The 22,141-nt window shown below is 43.1% G+C and overlaps 1 protein-coding gene and 1 long non-coding RNA gene across 3 annotated transcripts; both read left to right on the top strand.

Annotated features, from left to right (window-relative positions):
• Positions 1 to 2,163: 2,163 nt before the first annotated feature.
• On the top strand, positions 2,164 to 3,755 carry LOC129598186 (uncharacterized). Its single transcript, XR_008691665.1, has 2 exons — positions 2,164 to 2,557; positions 2,613 to 3,755. It is a non-coding gene; the product is annotated as an uncharacterized LOC129598186 (long non-coding RNA).
• Positions 3,756 to 11,754: 7,999 nt separating this feature from the next.
• LOC129598172 (uncharacterized) lies at positions 11,755 to 17,208 on the top strand. Of its 2 annotated transcripts, XM_055495944.1 has the most exons (4): positions 11,755 to 11,850; positions 11,914 to 11,979; positions 12,602 to 12,706; positions 15,845 to 17,208. In XM_055495944.1, exons 2-4 carry the CDS (start codon positions 11,952 to 11,954, stop codon positions 16,765 to 16,767), a joined length of 1,056 nt encoding a protein of 351 aa, XP_055351919.1. In that variant the 5' UTR covers positions 11,755 to 11,850; positions 11,914 to 11,951; the 3' UTR covers positions 16,768 to 17,208. The 2 variants fall into 2 exon arrangements, with proteins under 2 accessions (XP_055351919.1, XP_055351920.1); XM_055495945.1 differs by lacking the exon at positions 12,602 to 12,706.
• The last annotated feature ends 4,933 nt before the right edge of the window (positions 17,209 to 22,141 follow it).

The following is a 22,141-nucleotide window of genomic DNA, read 5'->3' as shown; positions in this document are numbered from 1 at the left end:
GGTATAACTACACCAGGCATCAGAAAAAGCGAGTTGGTAATATCAAATGCCGAAAAAACGGTGCCAGTCCAAACGGCGTAAATAAACTCAGCCGCTATAACCGTAAGTACATTAGTCTGTTTATGCTCTGCTAAAGACCTTTAACGCCACTATTCACACTTAACGCGCTTGGCCTGGTACATCCAAAAACGTGTACATTCACGGGAACTTTCGCTTCGCGCACATTCAAACACTTTTTTGCATTGCTTTATGGTATTTGGTTGGCAAAGCATTTGTGTACGTAGGCGTGAAAACCGTTTTCGCGCGCAACTTCCGGTTGCTGAGTTATCAGGGTTACAAAATTCCAGAAAGTTTAAATGCATTCAGGTGTACCAAAAGTCTCATTATGGACCGATCGATCGCCCGGTACATAGCCCTAAATTGCTGTACATTGACGCGAATATTCGCTTCCGCTCACTTCCAAACACTTTTTTGTGTTTCTTTTTTATATTATTGTGTGGCAAATTGATTTGTATACATAGGCGTGAAATCCGTTTTCGGGCGCAACATTTGGTTGTTGAGTTATGAGGGTACTTTCTCTAATGATGGTATAAATAGATTTATGAATATGTTCTGTGACTTTAACAATATAGATCCCACATGCCGTGCACTTACGGAGGTACTTCTTCAATAAATACCATAATTAATAGCAACTCGTGTGGTAATTTTACTGTTCTGGGAGAAATTCTATCAACTGGAATTCTATTGTTGTGCAGGAAACTGTAACAGAAGGAAGAACATCAAAATACAATATTCTGTGTATAGTATGCAGCTATACCAAAAACATTTCTCAAAAATTAGGCTGTACGTATAAGTTTGCAATGGTGCTCGCTGATATCGTGCCAAAATTAAGTTTGGCCCATCCCGCAACAGCTTTCGTGTGAAATTGTAGACGAGCTGCACTGACTGAAAAGCCTATACAATTAAGGGAAATGGCAAGGTACATGGTGCCAGAAACCATTATTATTATTTTTTATTCCTACATATCTTACCAGGCTAATGGAAAATTTTTTTGGTACATTTTGAAAATTTCATACTTTTTTCGTTTGATTTTATGAGGTAAAACTTACCCAACCTAGGAATGGAACCCTGGACATACAGTCTTAAAGCCAGACGTACTACCACCAGGCTGTGGGCAGGTTAACGTAATTTTGGTTTTATTATTTTTCCTACATGGGAAACATAAGCTAAAACTTTCGCTTTCGCGCACTCCGAATCACTTTTTGTAATACTTTATAGCATACTAAAGCTAAAGAATTGTATACATTGTTCTGAAAACCGTTTGCGCGCGCAACATCCGGTTGCTGAGATATGGCGTTAAAATCGGTGAGACGTTTAAATGTATTGTTGTGCACCAAGAGTCTGGTTATTACTCGATCTTCTTGAAACTTTGCTGCAAAAGACACCTGACCATGCATAAAGCCGAAAGTGAACCAATGACAGATCCATAGCATTTTTCTTCCGATTTTAAAATGAATTTCAAAAAATTTTAAAATTCGTTTTGAAATTATTGGAAGATGCTATGAACCTGAAATTAGTTCACTCCCGACTTTATAGCCAGGTGTCTTTTGCAGCAAAGTTTCAAGAAGATCGGGTAATAACCAGACTTTTGGTGCACAACAGTGCATTTAAAATTTTCACCCATTTTAGTACGCCATATCTCGGCAACCGGATGTTGCGCGCGCAAACGGTTTTCAGAACAATGTATACAAATCATTTAGCTTTAGAATGATATCGAATATTAAAAAAAAGTGATTCGGAGTGCGCGAAAGCGAAAGTTTTAGTGTATGTATCACATTTTGACGCTATGTGTCGCGCCATTTTTTTTAAGCCTTTAATGTACTGTATAATACCGTACTACTAATACCACTACTACTGACTACAGTGAGTATATTTTCAGTCCGTTCAGTACAGCACAGTGTGTGCCATACCAGCGATGATACCTCTGTGCGCGTTCGGCAGCTGCTGCGAGCTGACTGCTGTGGATCCGTAAACGTGAATATTCTTATCGATTTTTGTGCTGCCTACATCGATGAACTGATAGTGGGGGTTCAGGGTCGAATCATCTTGTGATGCTTCGCCTAAACTGCTTTTTAACTGCATAATTATTACGTATATGTTGCACCATCTCCTTCGTTCATACGGTGTATAATCCCGTATTGTTGATATTCCTTTTTAAAAATCCACTTTTCACAACAATTCAGTAGCATCCTGCCTGTATTGCCACAATTTTTTTAGATGGTTTCAGCCACCGTATTATAATACCCATCCCATCTAGTTTTACGCACAGCTTTCAGGGATCCCACGTGATGTGTCCTGATTGTGCGGCTTTTGTTAAGTTCTAACTGAAGACAATATTCATATATGCTTGAAAAAAATGAAGTCTAGTGCTATGGGGCGGTTGACATGCGGGACGACGACGTGGCGTTCCGCCATGGTCTCGTTATGGTTTTAATTCCGGATAATGGCTTCCTTATTGATTTTGATTACCCTGGTCACGACTTACGAGGCCGAATAAGTATACTGCCGGTGTACGATATAGAAAGCGTCATGTTGACTGCCTTCTGGTCTAGGCTAAAGTGTTCCGAAGGATGGCCAAGAGGTCGGCGTCCCGTCAGATGCAGAACCGGTTTTTACGTCGAGATCGTTGCGGTCCGCTGATGTCGCAGCTCGAAAGCTCGATTATGCTGTATTAGTAACGTTTTGCCAGTGGACTAATCGGCAGAATGTTTTTTTCCTGGCATTACGCGTTCGGTTTAAGTGCCGCCTAGTGTGCAGATCCTGGCTCAGCGTACTAACATTCGCCCCAGCGTCTACCTGAGCGCAAACCGATTCGCTGTGGAACTATACCGACACAAGCTATCCCGCGCACTGGACCGGAACCTCACCGCGACAACTACAAACTGATTCCCTTCAGTACAACGTAGGACGACCAGGGATCCCATCCCCACGCTGATTGGTCTGCTGAAAGTGAGAGTAATTCGTCTACAAACCATCTGTATCGGCCATTTGATGTGTGGACTCAAGATGTGCTGGCGTTTTCGTCCGCGCTTACCCTAAGCTTTCGTTCGAAAAGGCGCAAAGTCTGTGATCGGTTAGTGCTACGAGTAGACGATGTGCGCGTATACCGGCCAGTCTATCTGGATGTCGAAGCGTGTCGTTGTTCGCGGACGTACCATGGCTCCTATGACTTGCGCTTCAGATAAACATCGTGAGATGGACGGTACACAGTAAATTTTCCTGTGTACCGTCGAAGAAATGCGATCAGCATTACAGGTGTTGGAAGCGGCATGTCAACCGATGGCCGATGAAGACTGTCGAGCGTTGCAGACCGTTCTGGGGGCACATGATTGTTTCACCGCAGCATGCATACCACGTTACAGGAGCTTAAGGGATTTGGCCTGGTACATAGTACCGAATTCGGGTACATACACGGGAACTTTCACTGTCGCCCACTCCTAAACACCTTTTTTGCATTGCTTTATGACATTTGGTAGCCGAAGGATTGGGATAGGCGAAAAAAAAATCGTTTGTGCGCGCAACATCCGGTTCGAGAGTTATTAGTGAAATAAAATTTCAAAAGTTTAAACGCGCGGAGGTCAACGCCGTCAAGAGAACGCTGGCATCTAGCAAGCCTATACTGTACTCCGAACGATTCGACATTTAGTTATTTTATTAAGCGCAATAATAAATGGTATCTCGAATGTACCTCCATACGCCGATGTGTGTCGCTTTTACTTAGTGCTTAATTACTTACCGCAGTCTCCCTGTCTTTAGTTTTACTTGATTTTTACTTTTAGATTTCATGGCTTACTTACTTTTTACTCAATCCATAAGCGGAAACAGCTAATTGTAAAGGAAATGATACGGCTGTTCTGATAATACATGTACTACCTTTTAATCCGACAGAAGACAGAGATTTTGAATGTTTTTTAATGTTTCAATTTTAACTATGAAACAGTGCACCAGCGCTTGCAATGCACGTAGGCTCTGCATGGGCGGAACCGGCCAGCCTACTACAGACTGTATAATATATTACATACGTATTCTGTCTACTTATAATACAACAAGTCACTGAAGTCTCTCAACGAGGTTTGCTGGATAGCGGCCCTCGAGACCAAATCGACTGTTCTGTGATGGTGGTAATACACGATATTAGGAAAGGACGAAAGGTCAAACACAATCCCACTGTCACTGGCTCCAAACTTTGCTTCATAAAGTTAACACACATTAGCAAATTAATTTGCCGTCACGTAAGACCGGCGAAAACTCAATTAAAATTCATTTTCATCAACTCGACAGTTTACCGCAGCATCTCAACACCTTGATCAGTGTGGTCAGCCACACTGATCAAAACCACACATGTTACGCTGAACGCTTCAATATATATTAAATTATTACAGGAATATAGGATTCAGCGTAAAATTGAGAGGTCAGACTGATTCTTACTGCACTGAGCTTTGCGTCTGTCTGTTTTCTAACGAGGAAAGGAAGAAAATCTAGACGTTAGCCTAATTCCACCTGTTCATTTATTTATTTTATAGAATTTATTTTGTAATACAACAATCATTTTATAGAGTAAAAGTGAGCTGTACCCAGAGTACAGCAATCAAAAGATTTCAGATTATTTCCCGCATTTTTTTCTAAACAATCCATGCGGCAACGTGAAGTTTCCGTAGATAGGTCGTAGGAAAATGTTCCGTAAGAGGTTTTTGTTAAAATGGCTTACTGTTAATTTTACATTTTACTTTCTACACTAAGTAAAATAGCACTGACAAGCCAATGCTAACTGATGCGCGCGCACACATTTACACACACAGTCATAGTGACCTTTTTTTCGGCAATGGCCAATTCAGACCACGTTGAGCTTGCGCAGGTAGAAACTACTTAAAATGACAGACGTAGTTGGCAATATTCTTTGGGTCTATGGTAATAATCATTAATGCAACGTGTATTGGTGCAATTTACTTTGCAGTGAAGCAATGAAGGCATGCGAATTGTACAATTATCGTATTATGAGTAGGTTATTACCCCATTCACGATTCCCATACACGGTCTGCAACTGCGTGCAGACTGCCGATCGATCGGCGATCGATCGGCTGTGTGTGTGTGTGTGTGTGTAAAATGTTAAGAAGCAATACACAACTGGATCAATAATTTATGCCGGATCCAGCGTTTTAATCAATAAAAGCCATTTTTTCTGCAGTATTCAGGTGTAAACTTCTGTACGAAAGCTTCTAGTAATTATTATTATTATAAGCAATACAGGTTTTATTACGGATGAACAATAAGCACTGTTTAAATAATTTTATAATGTGCATTATAGAAATATATAATACGGCGCTCATACTGTGCTGGCCTCCGACTGCCGTGCCCTGAGATCACGTGCTACGGGAATACCAGATAGACGCTGCATTTATTTAGGATTTTATTGTAACCTCACGTAACACGAATCGGCCAGTAAAAGAAACAAGACACACTGAAAACCTTTAGTTATAGCATGCGCATCTATGCATAAAATGATGCAGGTATGACCATTGTCGACCAATATTTGCAAAATACATATACGCACTAAGACACAGATACGCCAAGAAAGCATAATAATTATTATTGGGAGGTCTACCATGAGTCCATGATTAATGGCTAATACACTATAATGCACATTATGCACTACAGAACACTGTTGTCGTTACAGTCCACTGCAAAAAACTGGCTGTTAACGCTACGAAGCAGTCATTAGACTTCTGCTTCGAATTCATTAATTAAATTAGAGTTGTCTAATGCTACTGTATGTAATCAATTGACTTCCGGCCCGTCAAAGTGCTGTAGCCTAAAGATACTACACAGTTGACTCATAACATCTACTTAGTAAATTGTGGCGGAAATGTTCGTTCAACATGTGCCGACGATACCGGTAATTTCCCGTCGCCATTAGATACTTCGCGAGGAAATGGGGATATGGAATCGTTCAAGAGGCAATCGGTCAGGTGTTTCCTTAGTTCTCCAGAGTCCAGCTGAATTTTTGTTGGCTCATTGTATGATAGAATGTCTGTGGCGAATGCGATGGCAAAAATGCCACAGTCAACCGAGTTCGATTGTTGTTGAACGTTGGGGAATTTAATAGTCAGTGCTTCGCCTTCTTTTCGACAGATACGTCGTATTAAATTGACCACTTGCTCGGTGTACTGCGATAACGTTCCCTGCAATTTTGTAAATGAATTAGTTAATGGGTCACCGAACATGTTCAGAATTAGCGTGTTTTGTACGTTACCTGCAACGAATCGTATACAACTACCGTATCGTCCAGCTGTTTTTCCAGCAAAACCCAGTGTGCTATATTCTCCAAGTGAATCAGCGCCAGCCCGTGCGTTCCACTGTCGAACTGTGGAATCGGAAGCTGTCCCCAATTAACAATGAGATTCTGATACATCAGGCCGCTATAATTAAATCGGTTTTGATGTGCTAGCTTCCGTAATAAGTACGTCGATGCGTCCATCAGGATCTCGTCCAAACGATCATCACGCAGTATATTGAATTCTTCTTGAGACAACATCAAGTGTTCCGGTCCTACCGAACGGAAAACGTCCATCCGTGCAGGTGGGAGCTCGCCTATGGTGACATAGGTGACTGTCTTATCTTTTCTTGACGGCTTTCGTCGTTGCCGGTCGTTACTTTTCATTGCTACAGCCGGGCGTGGTTTTCTTCGGCGTATGGTTTCCAGCTGAAGGGAAGTGGAATCAGCGGAATCATCGGAATCAGCGGAATCAGCGGAATCATCGGAATCAGCGGAATCAGTGGTTTCACCACATTCCTCAGCTGGACTGATTTTCATGATCAGCTTTTCCAACTGGCGAATACTCGGGTACATCTTTGAATGACCCAGAACCGCCTTCCAAATAACTTCTTCAGCATCGTCGCCCGCCAACTTATGCCCGCCGACGTCTTCAGCATAGTAGCATTCGTTATCGGAGTTTTCGTTTGATTCCCGGCGCTTATTAAGATGACCAGCCACACCATACTTATTATACTGCGCGTTAAGAAGGCCAGATAATCTTCGGACAAGTAAAACAATTATTCAAACCATAGCGAGATCGATCGATAGCTGTATGCGGATGTCATCCGTAATGGATTGTTTTTTGGCTCTCTTTTCGAGCTCATCGAGTTGCTCTTTTTCCGCGACTACTGCTTTTACGATCTGTTTGATAAGATCCATGAGAAAATTGCCCGCCAGTGGTTCACTATTATCAAAGCGAAAAAGAGGTGTCTCCCTTTCCGAACAAAGAGAGATTCCACACAAAAGTAACAGAAAACAAATCCACAACACGGGTGTATACTGCATTTTCACACCGCTCCGCCCTGAATGCGGTATATGTGCTCTGGAATGGCAGAATCTTGACCGATATCTTTTATAATCTGATTTCGAAATACCGGTATGCAACCAGAATGAATTACGACTTGAAGATTAAATTATTACTGTGTAAAATTTTGTGCAATAAATGGCCGTAAGCAATTAATTTTACCGGCATTCGCTGTATCAAAGGAGCAGCGGATGAGCCAAACCGTCGTGAATAAATGTATAAGTAAGCCTTCCCGTAAGCAATTAATTTTACCGGCATCACTCGGCATGCAGGGTACAGACGCGGTGTACGAATACGCGGAACGCAAATCCTGGTGCACCCTGGAAAGTCCAGATTTTTTGCTTGTTTTGATTACCGGCATGCTGTATCAAGAGAGCAGTGGAATGAGCGGATGAGCCGAATTGCCGTCAATAAATGCATAATCCCCGTAAGCAATTAATTTTACGGCATGCAATGTCCAGACGTAGCGTTAGAATACGCGGAACGCAAATCCTGTGCACCCTGGAAAGTCCAGGTTTTTTGCTTGTTTTGATTACCGGCATTGCTGTGTCATGAGAGCAGCGGATGAGCCGAACCGCCGTGAATAAATGCATAAGCGAGCCTTCCCGTAAGCAATTAATTTTACCGGCACCACTCGGCATGCACTGTACAGACTTAATGTACAGATACGCGGAATGAAAATCCTGGAGCACACTGGTAAGTTCAGGCCTTTTGCCTGTTTTGATTGATCACGGAATTGCATTTCAGGCGAAGCGTGAAAACATGTGGCAATGTCGTTTATCTAAGAAAGAATTTCAAAAGCCGGAAGTACTCTGTTTAGAGAATGGCTAATTTATCCTCTAATTGTTAACATGTGGTGAGATTCAGACTGTGCATTTAAACATAGTATTATTATTATTATTATTATATACGAGGAAATTACATTCGTAGTAAGAAAAATTCGGGAATTATATCAGTCGACGAACACAGCTCTACAACCAACTAAAAACAGCGTTTGATTGATTCGCCTTTTAAATGATATACTGTAATACGAAGGACAATATAAACACTAAGTTTATAGCCGACTTAGTCACGGGGAAATTCGATATGATGCTTAGCGTCTCTTTCATTTCACCAAAATAACAGAACCGTAAACGGTATTCTCAAAATGACGATTACAAGAAAACAAGTGAGATCATTGACGCGTCATCAATAAAAGATTCAACAACACCATGTTTGCCCGTAAAAGGTCATCAGTATTGCAGTGAGAGACATCAGAGAAACGAGGCTGTGTGAGTTTAGCAAAAACGCCGCTGCGGATGTGATTTCGGTCTGGCGATCGAAGAGCACTTGGTCGATGACGTGGACGACGCCGTTGACGGCCGACAAGTCGAAGGTCGTCAGGTTGGCCACGTGACCTTTCTACTCCAACTGATCTCGCGGCTGTCGCGGTTCTGCTTGACCAGCACTTCGTCCTGCATCGTCGCCAGCCGGTCGCCGCTCTTCAAATAAGCAACGTCCACGCGGCGACCGGCGACAATGTGTCGTTTCAGCACCTGCAATTAACGCTCGTCAATCTCTGCCACGATCACGAACCGGAAACTGGCGTTACGTATTCTCCCAAAGAAGACCGATCGCACAGAGAATATCGCGGCCCTGCCATCAGATCTGCCCATGCCGGATCGAACCGTTTCACGGCGAATTTCTTTGGCTACCGTCTGCGACGTGTTGTTCATGCAGCTCCTATGACCGCTCCACGGTCGAGGCACATCGTTTCAGGTTATATTTCGGCGTGTAATATGATGACTAATATCTTTAGGACTTTAATAAACAGCAGGTCTCTCACAGCGTCCATAATGTGGATGTCTGCGTTAGTGAGGCGATAGCCGGACAGTCCGGCTGAACATTTCCTGTTCGAACGCCGTCGCCGTCAGCATACAACTTCCTGCACAAACAATCGGAAGTGGCAGAATTGTTTTCGTAGACACGAGCGGTATGCGATCTGTGCCGCCGTTAATCTCCCGCACGTGGAGGGCCAACGTCTTGACGGCCGACGAAGCCGTCAACCCAAAACTGCCCTTGATGATGTCGTCGGCATGATGGGAATGCTGAGATGGGTCGGACAAACTCAGCCATCCGCAGAAGTTTCGCATACTCTCCTGGGCGTTGCGTACCATTTCCGGGTCCTAATCCTGACGCAGTCAACTGCACTTCAACGGAGTCCTGTTGTTTTAAAAAATACAGGCTTCTACACAATATATGTCGTGACATTGTCAAGAAATAAATTAACAAAAGGCAGATGTGCAGCGGAGGCTTGTCCCTTAATTTCTTACGCAGTATCACAGCGACAAATTGTTACGTCAAACTCGATACTATGCGCCAAGTCACACTATTTCCACTTCATACTAATTTGGCACGGCTGATACATGCCAAAATGAAAATCGGTACAAACGATAAAATCTCTTAATATTATCAGCATACATATTATTAGCATATTGAGAGGAGCAAATTTATCATTGTGATAAATGTAGTGCACAAAGTAGTGGTCGCGCTGAGTACGTGCCATCAAAGCGTTTACGTAAGAAATTACGGTACAGGCTTGTACGTACTTTTACGCTACGAGCGTACGGATAGAAGTACACGATCCACTGTACAATGTTAAAGCAAAACGTACCACTACCAGGTAATGTTCACAATTCACCTTAACTTCATTATCAGTTTAGTACTACCTACATACACTGTCTTGATATTTTCTCAACTAGCTCGATTAGGCTTGAATGGACCTGAAAGCAAGCATATGCGCGCACTTTTTGATAGTGATAGAATCGAAGTTCCCTTACTTTACCTTTCGTACAGCAGGGAATATTGTATATCTTGCAGATACTCGTAGATCGGTTTTTATTACACTGTAATTCAGAAATGGACCAGTGAACTAAGGAAGTAATTCTAAGGCATTGATTCAGTTATTGCGTAATTCATTAACATTAATATTAGCATTAATTACATAATTCGTTAACAAATTCATTACCTAATTACAAAGAAATTTCGATGTTAAGGATTTATATCGGTTACCTGTGGATCGTAGCCAGCGAGTACCGGCATAATATTATTTACAACGAAATTAACTAAGCGCGAACAATAAATGGTAGTGCCGTTGGATGTGGTCAGTGTTCGCTGGCAGACTCAACTCAGCCGAGCAGGATCTGCCTAGCAGGGTCCTTCAGGAAGTCACGATCAACGCGGGGCTTACGGCAGCCAAAGTCGGTGAATGTGCACATCTTGCTGACCGGCGTGCCGCATCCGTAGCGGATGTTATCTTAGTAAGGAGCTAGATTAATATACTAGCGGTGGTTGTTAAGCACACCACTGAGCGAGCGCCAATACCACTGGAAAATATTGTTGGAATAATTGAACGTGTGGAATTAGAATAGCGTACGTAACCTGACGCTCTTCGTGGCAACAGACATAATTTCTCCTGTTGACGAAAGCTTATTGCAACATCTCGCTGCGTTCGATCCAGATAAATAAGTTCTAACCGAAAACCATGCTAAGCGAGGGGGACCAGTGTAAAAATTATCTGATTTGCGGTTGCGGTAAAAAAAAGGGGATTAGTCAGGTTTAAGGTCCTCGAAGGCTTCCAATTGCAGACCAATGCAACGCATAAGACTCTCTGTTCGTTACATCCAGCAACGAAAGTAAATTGCGAATGTGCACAAAGACCAGACTGCTAGCCGATATTTGACATGTACATTTGTACGGTGTAAGCGGAAATTTAATTCAGATTGGCGATACGATACAGTCAACAGGGTTTCGGTAAAAGCGAAAGATTTGTACTGAATACACAGCACGCGGAACGGCCCTGTGAGCTATGTACCACTGTACTACTCGTAGTATGTGAGTCGTAAACGGGCTCGTACAGTGAATTTATGCTACCAAGTTAAATTACGAGGTTCTGACAGAGTAGTGAAATGACCGGTCCGCGCATTAACTTGAGATGACGAAAAGCTGCTGCGCTCCGGTCTCCCAGTGAGCCAAATCCCACAATGTTTTCTCTGTTTGCTTAATAGGTTGATCAGATTTCCAAAAGCCAAAACTTTCTGGCTTTAGTTACAGTACTGTAATATTTAGTTTCTATTTGAATCTGTATTAAACTGTGCATACTCGTATGTACAAACAATAGCCACGAATACTGTATTATGCTGTATGAATATTATGCTGTCACATCATCAGTTGTGGTGTTGCATAGCGATGTGTATCACTGTGTGGAAGTACAGTGGAAGCGTTTCCACTGTTCTGCCATGCGACGTCTGCGTCCGAGTACCAAGTACCAACTGTGCTGAATGCCGATTTGCCACTACTTTGTTGCGCCATTGTATCATTATAGTGTGGTTACTGCTAGAAGTCTGCCACAGCATCTTAAGCAAGACACAAGCTAGTGGCACGTGGAGAAGAGTAGTCAGAACGTAGAAAACAGGTAGAACTCAATAAACATTCACACGCAGTAAAAAATTCCGTGCTGAACTATTTTTTCTTGTAGGCTCTCCGAGACTTTTGAGAGCAAAAGTTCATAGCGCAATGGAGCAACTATATTCATTTGCACTCGGTAAAGTTAAATAACTGTACGGGACTAAAGAAATCTAGAATTTGGATTTAACTTGGATTAGGAGTATCTTTTTTAGTTTTCTTAAATTCCTTAGGATTTCTCAGGTTTTCTGGGGTTTTTCAAGTTGGTTTTTCTAGGCAGGTGTTGTAGGCTCCTTGTTTCTGTTTCAGCTTTTCATTTTCTGTTTTTTTTTTAATTTTTTCCTTTGTTGAGTAGTTTTGTGTTTTTGACGATTTTCAAGTTTTTCTTTGGTTTTATAGTTAGGTGTTGTAGGCTCTTTGTGGTTTTTTAGTTTATATGGCTTGTTTCTGTTTTGGATTAGATCTTCCTTCTTTTCTTAGAATGCGTCCGAAGCTGTTTTTAAGCTAACGTTAAAGCTGTACTCGAGTGACTTTCTTGTATTATTATGTATCACCACATCCATAATTCTACAAAAGGCAGAAAAAGCCAAAAAAATTTGAGAAACCAGCAATTTAGTTAGCCACTAATTTAAGCTAAGTAAGCCAAGTTAAGGAATCCAGAGCACAACTTAAGCAGTTAAAATGGAAGTTCAAGTCCGAGCTTCTGCGCCGGCCCTTGCTTGAAGGCTAGAAAGTGTTAATGCGTAACCCGTACGTGGCAGGGATAATCTGGATATCGACCAATTTTTCTTATGTTCTGGCGTGCTCAGTACACAACGGAATGCTTGGATGTGGACATCAGAGCTGCGATCCTACGTTTCTGCACTGTGAGTCGGTCGGCAAAATCAATAAACATAATCCTAACTGCTGATACTGCAAGTCTGCAACCATGTACTGAGATAGGACCATAAAAAGTGGCCACAGCTGTGAGATTTAGACATGCTGAGGCCATAGTAATGCGCGTTTCTTGAACAAATTCTTGTGAACTAAGGCATATTCTTACAACAGGTAGTGATATTAATTTACAGCTACTAGTATATAGTATACATGCAGAGGAAGGAGCAAGACCTTCCATCAATTATTCGCTTATTTTCTGTTATGAATTTTATTTTGGTACTTGGTTGGTACTTCAGTGTGATACTTACTAAGGAGTAAGGGTTACTCGGAGTAACTTACTCCATTCGCTTCGCTCGGCAAAGACACCATTCGATACAGTTGTCAAGGTACAGCGAGTGCACACATAGCGGTTTTATTAGATCTTGGGGCTCAAAGGGCATGCTATCTTTTGCCTAACTTTCTGTACGGTACTTCTGCTGTAAGAATACAAGAAAGTCACTCGAGCACAGCTTTGATTACGGGCGGCGTTGCGGGTGTAATATCCAACTGCGAGAAGAAGCAATTACGTACTACCTCGCTTGGATTTTTGGATTTCTTATTGTTTGCCAACATAATGGCAAGACCTTAATTTTTGTTACTTTCTGGCTTCTGCTGTGTCCGTTCCAAAATTTGCGGGGTTTGCTAGGATGCAGCGGTTATTTCTTGCTTGACCGCGGTATCGTTAGCAGATCTAATCCCTGCAGCATCATAACCTAACAAAAAACCTTTGCAAGAGCGTCTCGTGGATCGTATTAAGGATTTTTCGTACCACTGAATTCCGCTGACGCAATTAAGGGTGAGCGAGTGTGGCCGGCTCAAAAGGTTTACGGGTTAATGGTTTAGGGCCGTTAGCTGTGGATTCTGGCAGCTGCCCAGCACCGAGATAAGTAGTTTAAATCCGGGTGCGATTATCCGTGCCACCGCTGAAAATCTTCAAAATTCGTTTTTCTGATTGCTAATTGTTAAAAAACATTTGGGTGTGGCTATATATTCCCACCCCTCCACACCGCCTTCTGGCTTTTCGCGCCACGTTTTTTAAAATTGTTTTTACACCTCCTTTTGACTATTGCCATCCCCTTTGCACACCGGTTTTGGCTGTTCTTACCTCTTTATTGCACTTTCAATAAGTTGTTTACATCCATCTAAAAGACTTGATTTACTGATTTTTATATGTAGCTTTGCCGTTAGCGGCGCATTTTCCTTACGATTAGATCCACTGCCGGTCGGAAACGCAGTACTTATTGATACCGGCAAATAATACCGGCTTCTACATACGAACATGTCGCACATGTCGGAAGGTTGCTAGTTTATAGATAGACTGTCTTTTTTTTCTTGCAAAAACCTGCGGTAATCATTTCCCGTATTTATCGAAAAAAAGAGAATTACCTAATACGCCACCACGTTGAATTATCGTGAAATTCACTAGCTAGCTTTTCTAAAGCTAAAATAATTCCATTTTTAAATCTTCAGAAACTGACGGAGACTCAATTCAAGCCTGTTTTTGTTAGCACAATATCTTAATTATGTCTATCAGTTGAATTGAATTATGTACCCAATTCAAACCTGTTTTTGTTAGCACAATATCTTAATTATGTCTATCAGTTGAACCAGCAGTTGCTGTTGTTGCCTGTCAGGCAGAAGACCTTTGTAACACATAAACTGAATGAAAACTATTTGATAAGAAAGCGGAACTGTTTTCGCAAAATTGCGGTTCGACAAGTGATTTATGAGAGACGAACCAAGAACGATCCGAGACCGCCATTTTGTAGGGCCAACCGCTGATAAACCAAAAAAATTTTTTAAGGAGGAAAGAGAAGAAAAAATTAGGCGTAAAAAGGTGGCGGCAATAGTCAAAACGTGGTGTAAAAAATATTTTTGAAAAGGCGGTGCGAATATCCAAAAGTCGTGATGAGAGTAGCCATTTCCAGAACATTTTGCACATTTTAGATAAATTTTTGAAAGTATGTACCGTCACGTGTGCTGCACGTGCCGAAGTTCTCGCCAGTGCAAAAGTCCACAGCGAATTAAGGCCTACTGCAATGCCCGCCAAACGAATTCTACACATAAAGCCTGTGCTGCAAAAAATCAGAAGATTTTTCGGGATTGGAAGCCGGTCTTTGTGCCCTGGTAAAATTCAGTGGTTTACCGTGGTGTGACTACTTCTATCTGTATTGACCAGCTTGCCGTGAGCGCATCTTGACTGCACTGTCTGCACACATTATTCGCACAGACATTTCTAATCCTGACTTCAGTTTTCGTCCTTCTTTCGTTCTTACGGAAAGTTTAAACCAATTATACCTGCAATCTTGTCGCACAATGAACTGGTGCTTCTCGGTACCGATACTGGTGATCGTTATCATAGCTGCTTTGTGACCTTTACATCCTTTTCTAGCCTGGGCAGCCAGTCGTAAGCTTCGTAGAAGCAACTGGAGTTGAGATGCATCGTTTCGTTATGCTGTACAGCTTTCGGTTTTTGGCGCCTATATTCGATATTCAGTCACCGTCGCATTTGCGAAAAGAAGCGATATGATAGGTTATTTTATTTGAGAATTCGGATAATGAAAAGTTAGAAATCTAAATTTATTAACATTTTGTGCTTCACGAAAAGTGAACAAGCATAAGAAAGAAAATGGCGGAAACCAGGCATTCGGGGAAACCACGAGGATGGGCGTTAGAAGTTGTCAGTAACCTTTTTGACAGTTCTTCATAATTAAAGATAGTTTTTTCTAAGGCCCCGTCCCGATTTCAAAGCGAATCTCGCTATGGTACGGTTGCTCAACCACACGAGGTGGCTGTATGCAATGGCCACGCCTACAGATACGGTACGCGAAGCCACCTCGCGAGGTGGAGTTGCTGTATCGCAACGAGATTCGCTTCGAATTCGGGACGAGGCCTAAATTACAAAACAGTATAGTCCTTCCTGAGAGATGTACGTTAGAATATTAATGCAGTTTCTGCGGCATGTGTTTAAAGCAGGAAATTCAAATAGGAAACTTACTTTTGCCCTAATTTACTGCATATGGACAACTGACTCCATAAATGTTTTGTAGCCTGCTTTATTTAAGAAATACTTGTTGCTTTGCCTTTAGTGGACGCGGTGATGAGCGAGGCGGCTCGGCAGCCGATCGAAGGCCGGATTCATGTGCCCATTCCCGCCACGCTGGCATCTGCCGTCACCATGGAGAGCTACCCGGTGGTCCGTGCCAGTTCCGGCGGTGCGGCGACCTTCCACTGCAGTCCCCTGCGGATCCTCCCCAACGCAAACGGGAGCAACGCCAATGAAACAACCGTCAGGTGGGTGCACAATCAAAAAATGCTGGCGGCACTCAGCAGCGACGGACTGCATTTTAATTACACGGCCTCCGCCGATGTCCAGCAAACCGTGGACTGGGCGGCCGCCTCCGCCACGCTGACCATCCGCAACGTCACCTGGGCATCGCGCGGCATGTTGACCTGCCTGCAGGATTGCCCAGCCGCCAAGGAACCCTTGCGAAAATTCTGCCCTCTGCAGGACTTCCGCTTTCATGTCACGCCCACCGCTAGCGAAATCTTCCTGGCGCCCTTAATGCACAACGTCACGGTCTTCCGCTTCGGGGAGGCGCGCTTCCGGTGCGCCACCACGCTGATCTTTCCCACCGACGTCTTCCATGGTCGGATGGACTTCATCTGGCGGTACAATGCGCAATGGCTGCACGCGCCCCCTTATCACGCACTGCACCCCTTCGTGGGACCGGTGAGCACGCCCCCGCCGAGGCGCCCTTCCCCCAAGCATGTCCCGCCGTCGCTGCGGGACAGGATAGCCGGAGAGACTCTGGCAGAGTACACAGTCTTCTACAATGACACCGACGGCGAGAACTTCGCCAGCACGCTAGTCGTTCCCAGTGTCCAGCTACAGACGTCGACACCGGCGCGGGTGGAGTGCTGGGTGCAGCCGGATTACCAGCGGGAGGTCTGGCTGATGCAAACGGCCTATCTGCATGTTCTACCGGCACCAGATGCCTGGCTAGTCTGAAGGCTGCCCACTAAGCACGACTGGCATTTCTCAGTGCATGCAGACTGCAAAATATTTCATTAATCCTGCCTCCCCTCGACAAACAGAGTGTCGGCTCCAGACCAATTGCCTGTTCTTCGTTTCATGTTAATGTTAAATGGTATACAATAACTAATTACGAATTTAATTTAAGGGGATGATTCATGATATAAGAACTTGATTGCCTTTTGCCGCACTGCCAGCCTGTCACCACCGTGCTGCGCCTGTATTTTTACTATCGGCTTTTTTAGCTGCGTTAAGGCACTTTTGTTGGGACTTCAAGCTTCGAGCATTTTTATACTTCATCGTTTACTTGCACTGGAGGAAGTTACAATCGCACCTGCAGAATCATCCTGTCTTGTGCTCCTTGCTGACCTCCCTGTTGACCCTATCTCTTTTCGCTTGAGAACCATTTTTTTCTTTTTAAAAAGGAATTCAAAAACCGGTATAGTCGGTGATGTCGGTAATGCCAATAAACGTGACCTGTACATTTTTTTATTATAAATTGATGTTTATTCTACATATGAAGTACTGTCATAGCTACCTATCTATAATAACACCATGATGATACTAAAAGTATTACGTTCTAGATTTTCAGTGGTTTAGTGCGAGACCGACTGGATGATACTGATCACTGCTTGAGCGATGGACAGACAAAAATGCCGTCTTCTTGTATTATATGTTTTGTATAATACTAAAATTCATACAGTAGACACTGTAATACTAAAATTTTCTGATCTACTGAATGTTTTTTATACTTCTATTTATTTATTTTAAATTTTATTATTTTTATGTGACCGACGGCCAGATTAGTGCGTAACGACGGACAGGCGAAATTGGTACATAGCACCAAATTCGTGTACATCGACGGCAACTTTAGCTGTCGCGCACTCCCCGACACTTTTTTGCATTATGCTATGTATTTTGTAGCCCAAGCATTTGTATACTTGAGGGTGAAATCTGTTTGCGCGCGCAACATCCGGTTGGAAAGTTATGGTAAACGGACCGATCCCTTTAAAATTTAGCATGTAAATCCACATAACCACGAAAAACGTTTTTACACCGATCCACTGTTCTAGCATGTTTTTCAAATTTTAAAATGAATTTCAAAAATTTTGAAATTCATTTTAAAATTTGAAATAAATCGTGGAAATGGGGATCGGTGTAAGAACGATCTTCATGGTAATGTGCATTTACGTGCAAAATTTGAAAGAGATCGGTCCATAATGAGACTTTTGGTACAACTGAATACATTTAAACTTTTTGGAATTTTGTTACCCTGATAACTCCGCAACCGGATGTTGCGCGCGAAAACGGTTTCACGCCTACTTACACAAATGTTTTGGCTACAAATTAACATAAAACAATGCAAAAAGGTGTGCGGATGTGTGCGACAGCGAAAGTTTCCGTGGATGTACACGTATTTGGTGCTATGTACTGGGCCAAATCCCTTAAACTGCCGTTGGTGGGCGTCCCAGTGAGGAAAGATTTTTTTTACTGCCATAATAGGGAGAAATTCATACCTGCATATTTGGCAGCCATGAACTACGGCATATACATAGTATCCCTTTTCAGCAAGCGCAAATTCAACTACTCTAGACAAGTTAAGTTATTAGGTTATCGTTAATCACAAGACTGGCAAATTATGAAATTTGAGATGTGTGACATTTTGATTTTATCAAGAGCGAATTGCCGGATCCCGGGATAAACTACAAACAGAGATAGAGAGATAGAAGTCACTAATTTCCTTTCGTTAAACACAAGTCGAAAATAATTAACAGGGCGAATCTAAAGTACTATGCGAAGTGGAAGTGAAAAGGTAATAGCAGAGGTTATTATTTGAGATTAAATTATAAACCATAGAAAGAATTAAGAAACCGAGCTATCCGATATCATTAAGAGCGGACCATCGAAGGGTTAATTCCGCGCAAGTCGTCATCCGGTGGCGATAAGAAAAAGTTTATAACAATTTGTCGGGATTAAAGGATCGTAGTTTTTCTTCACAACAGTTGTTCATTAGCCCTTGAGGCAAATTTTAACGCGCTGCGCGACTTCAGCGGATACAAGCTGTGCGTCGTGTGTTTATTTGGTACATGCAGCCGCTCATATAGGTTACACTCGGATTTTAATCAGGCGTTCTACCCTGCCTGCCTGTTGAGGAATTTGGCATCAACAACCATGACCTTTGATTAAAATTATTTCCCTGTTCTTACTGTTCCGTGTTTGCTGGTCGGTATTACTCTGTATATGCCTCCCAAACAGAGTTTTCTGACAGCACGACGATTGAAATTAAAATAAATTAATTTCGATGATTGTGCTGTTAGAAAACGGCAAGAAATTTGAGTTAATTGACATCTTTTATGACGCCTTCTGTGACGCTAGGAGGAGCTGGAGTCGTTTCCAGCAGGCCGTTGTGCAGAGGGTAAGCGATGGAACATTCGATGATCGGCTCGGGTCTGTGCGGAAGGGTACTCTGTACATACAACCCATTTCCGGTTGGTGCACGTTATTAACAGTAGGTTGACGAGCGCTAATCACCGGAGTAATCAAGAGACACGTTCTCGCCAGTCGGCGTCTGAATGAAGACAAATGAGCTTTAGTCTTGTGCAGACGGGACTGGCAAATTCCCTGTACGACACTTGCGCGGCTGATATTTCAGAGTCAGATTTTACATAGGCGCATGTGGCGGCACAAGCCTTTGCGCTCTTACTGTGTTTTCTGGAGCCATTTTACCTGCTCATTTCATACCAAAATGTAGGAAATTAATTTCTCTACAATTTGGGATTCAAAGTACCCAAGAAAAGATGAGGCAGGCGTTTCAAGGAGAGCTTTACCAAAACGATCCAAATCCCAAATCTCCTATTATATTGCCACCACCCTCGTTTGGCAGTACGATGCCGTACAGCAATACAAGCCTATTTCCATCAAACGAATTTTAAAATCGTTCTATAAGGTTAGAATTGACTCACTACATACCAGAATGTAGAGAAATTATTTCTCTATATTTTACTTTCTGTCTGACAGCCATAAACTCTTCGCAACGCGGCATAACAAGCGCAAAATTAACTCCGGCACTGAAGCCCATGCAATTAATGACTCTGAAATATTCTGTGCGCATGTGCACTGCAGTGCCCGCATGCACAAGTCTGAACTTCATTGGCAGGAATGTCGAACCAGGTAAGAAACTGCAACAGCCGCGAGACGCAGTTGTTAAAGAAAGGTCACGAGACGAAACTGAAGCCTTCAGCCTGTCGGTCGTCACTTAAGTCCCACAGTTTGAACAATCGTGCACCAACATGCTCATGGCGCACGTAAATGCCTTTGAATGTTTCATGCACTTTCGAATCGAAAGTGTATGAGGATGCGTTAAAAATATCTAGTTTCTTTATTATCAACTTGTACAAGCCAATGCCATTTACATTCAAACTTTAAATACCCAGTAATCAGAACAAAAAAAATAACTCTTCTAACACCCGACCGTCCCCAGGACAGAAGCCGCGTTTCCGCGCTGAATTTCCGCACTTATACGTTGCCACAAATACTGAACAGCGCGCGCTTCTCCTGTTTGTTCTTTGCGTTAAAAATGTTAGGGACATCAGAGAGAAAAATATCTTCACTCGCATTGTTTTCCTTAATCCTAAAGTTAAAGACAGACAGAGGTTTGTAGAACTTGACTTGTTTTCTTGTAGTCGTGGTTGTGTGAAGGCCGTTTCGGCTCTGTACGTCGGCGAAATAAAACAGACGCTTTGCATCGAATTAGCCGTTACTGGGTCGACTTCAAAGTTCGAACTTAGCACTAAAATCAACCTTTGTATTTACGGGTACGAGGCAAATAAACGAACGCTGTTTTAATTAATATTAGTTGCCGAGTGATCTATCAGGTAATGAGAGCACATTTGTCTTCATGGAATACCCTATTTTAATGCACGGTCTGAAGTCGGGATAATTTACAAATTACAGATCGAATTACCATTCTCTAAACAGAGCACTTCCGGCCTTTGAGATTCCCTCTGTACCGGGCAACACTGCCGCATATTTTCGCGCTTCTGCTGAAATATCATGGCGCCAATGTACATCAACTCGCTGCGTCCCTATAGCCGGGATAATCGGCTTAACTTTCCCGGGTGAATCAGGATGGATATTGTGCATACTTCCGTATCGTACGTTGGGCCGGGATGTACTGCATGTCTGTACAGTACCGTACTGTACTTACCTAACATACACAGTGCTTTTATTGACGTCGCTTCAGCTGATCCGCTGTTTTCTTGGCACAGCTGATGCCGGTAATGAAAACAGGCAAAAAACGTGGACTTTCCAGGGTAACCAGGATTAGCATTGTGCGTATTTGTACAGTACAATACGCCCTAGCCGGGATATACTGCATGGCATGTACTTACGCAGAGTATACGCTTTCGTGGCGGCGCTTCGGTTAAGCCGCTGTTGTCGGCCTGATACCGGAGCGGACGCCGGAAAATAACCGGCACAAAATGCAGACTTTGCGGAAGCGTATTGTGGGAACAGCGCATATATTGCAATCTGGCCCTGGCCAACATCGCCTTCGATTGCAGGCGTGCAGTATATTTGCTGATGAAATCTGACATTTCACGGTTATATTCTAAATAATGACTCCTTTAACAAAACAATTGAGTCGTCAGAATAAGTGCCAAAAGTTTCGCATGTAATGGGGACAAAATAACAGCGATCAGTAATCGATTTGTACTTCCCCATCTTGACGGTGAATGCCAGTTCAGCAGCGGCGCCCGCACACTTGGAGGTTGCGTCGATATAGGAGTCCGCCATCGTGTCTCTGCATGTCACGTCCCAAACTAACGGTTGTCCGCGGTACCATTTCCATCGCGTAGCTCCGTCCGGTCGCTTTCCGTTTTCTCGCAAAAATCCCACGGGCTCAGGATACGATTCAATGCCGGCATTACACAAGGTTCGCAGTACAATATCGTTTATACCGTTATGCCGTTCCCTTCTACCAACACCCTTTTGGCAGGCTAGTCCGTGGTATCCATTCTCCGTTACGTCTTTTCCACATCTGACGCATGAGTGAGGTTCTACGATCTTAGCGCCAAGCCACAGTCCAACCGAAATACGAAAAGTCTGATCATCCAGGAAATTGCCGAATACCTTTGCGGGAAGAGCATTAAGCCAGGCCCCGGCGTATTTTGTGCTGACTGCTCTCAAGCGCGCTTCAACTCGCTTTTCGTTACCAACATTTTTCCACAAGGCATCAACGTTTTTCTGTATCACAGCATTATCCCATACGCACTGATGAACACGCGCTAAATTCAATGGTAATTCATCACAGGCGGACTCCTGTTTCCAACATTCACACGCGTCGTTGACC

This window comes from Paramacrobiotus metropolitanus, unplaced genomic scaffold (assembly GCF_019649055.1).
Source record: "Paramacrobiotus metropolitanus isolate TYO unplaced genomic scaffold, Prichtersi_v1.0 Parri_scaffold0000117, whole genome shotgun sequence".
NCBI classification, from domain to species: domain Eukaryota; kingdom Metazoa; phylum Tardigrada; class Eutardigrada; order Parachela; family Macrobiotidae; genus Paramacrobiotus; species Paramacrobiotus metropolitanus.
Note: the sequence above shows the minus strand (reverse complement) of the source record. Positions and strands in the feature narration are given on the sequence as shown.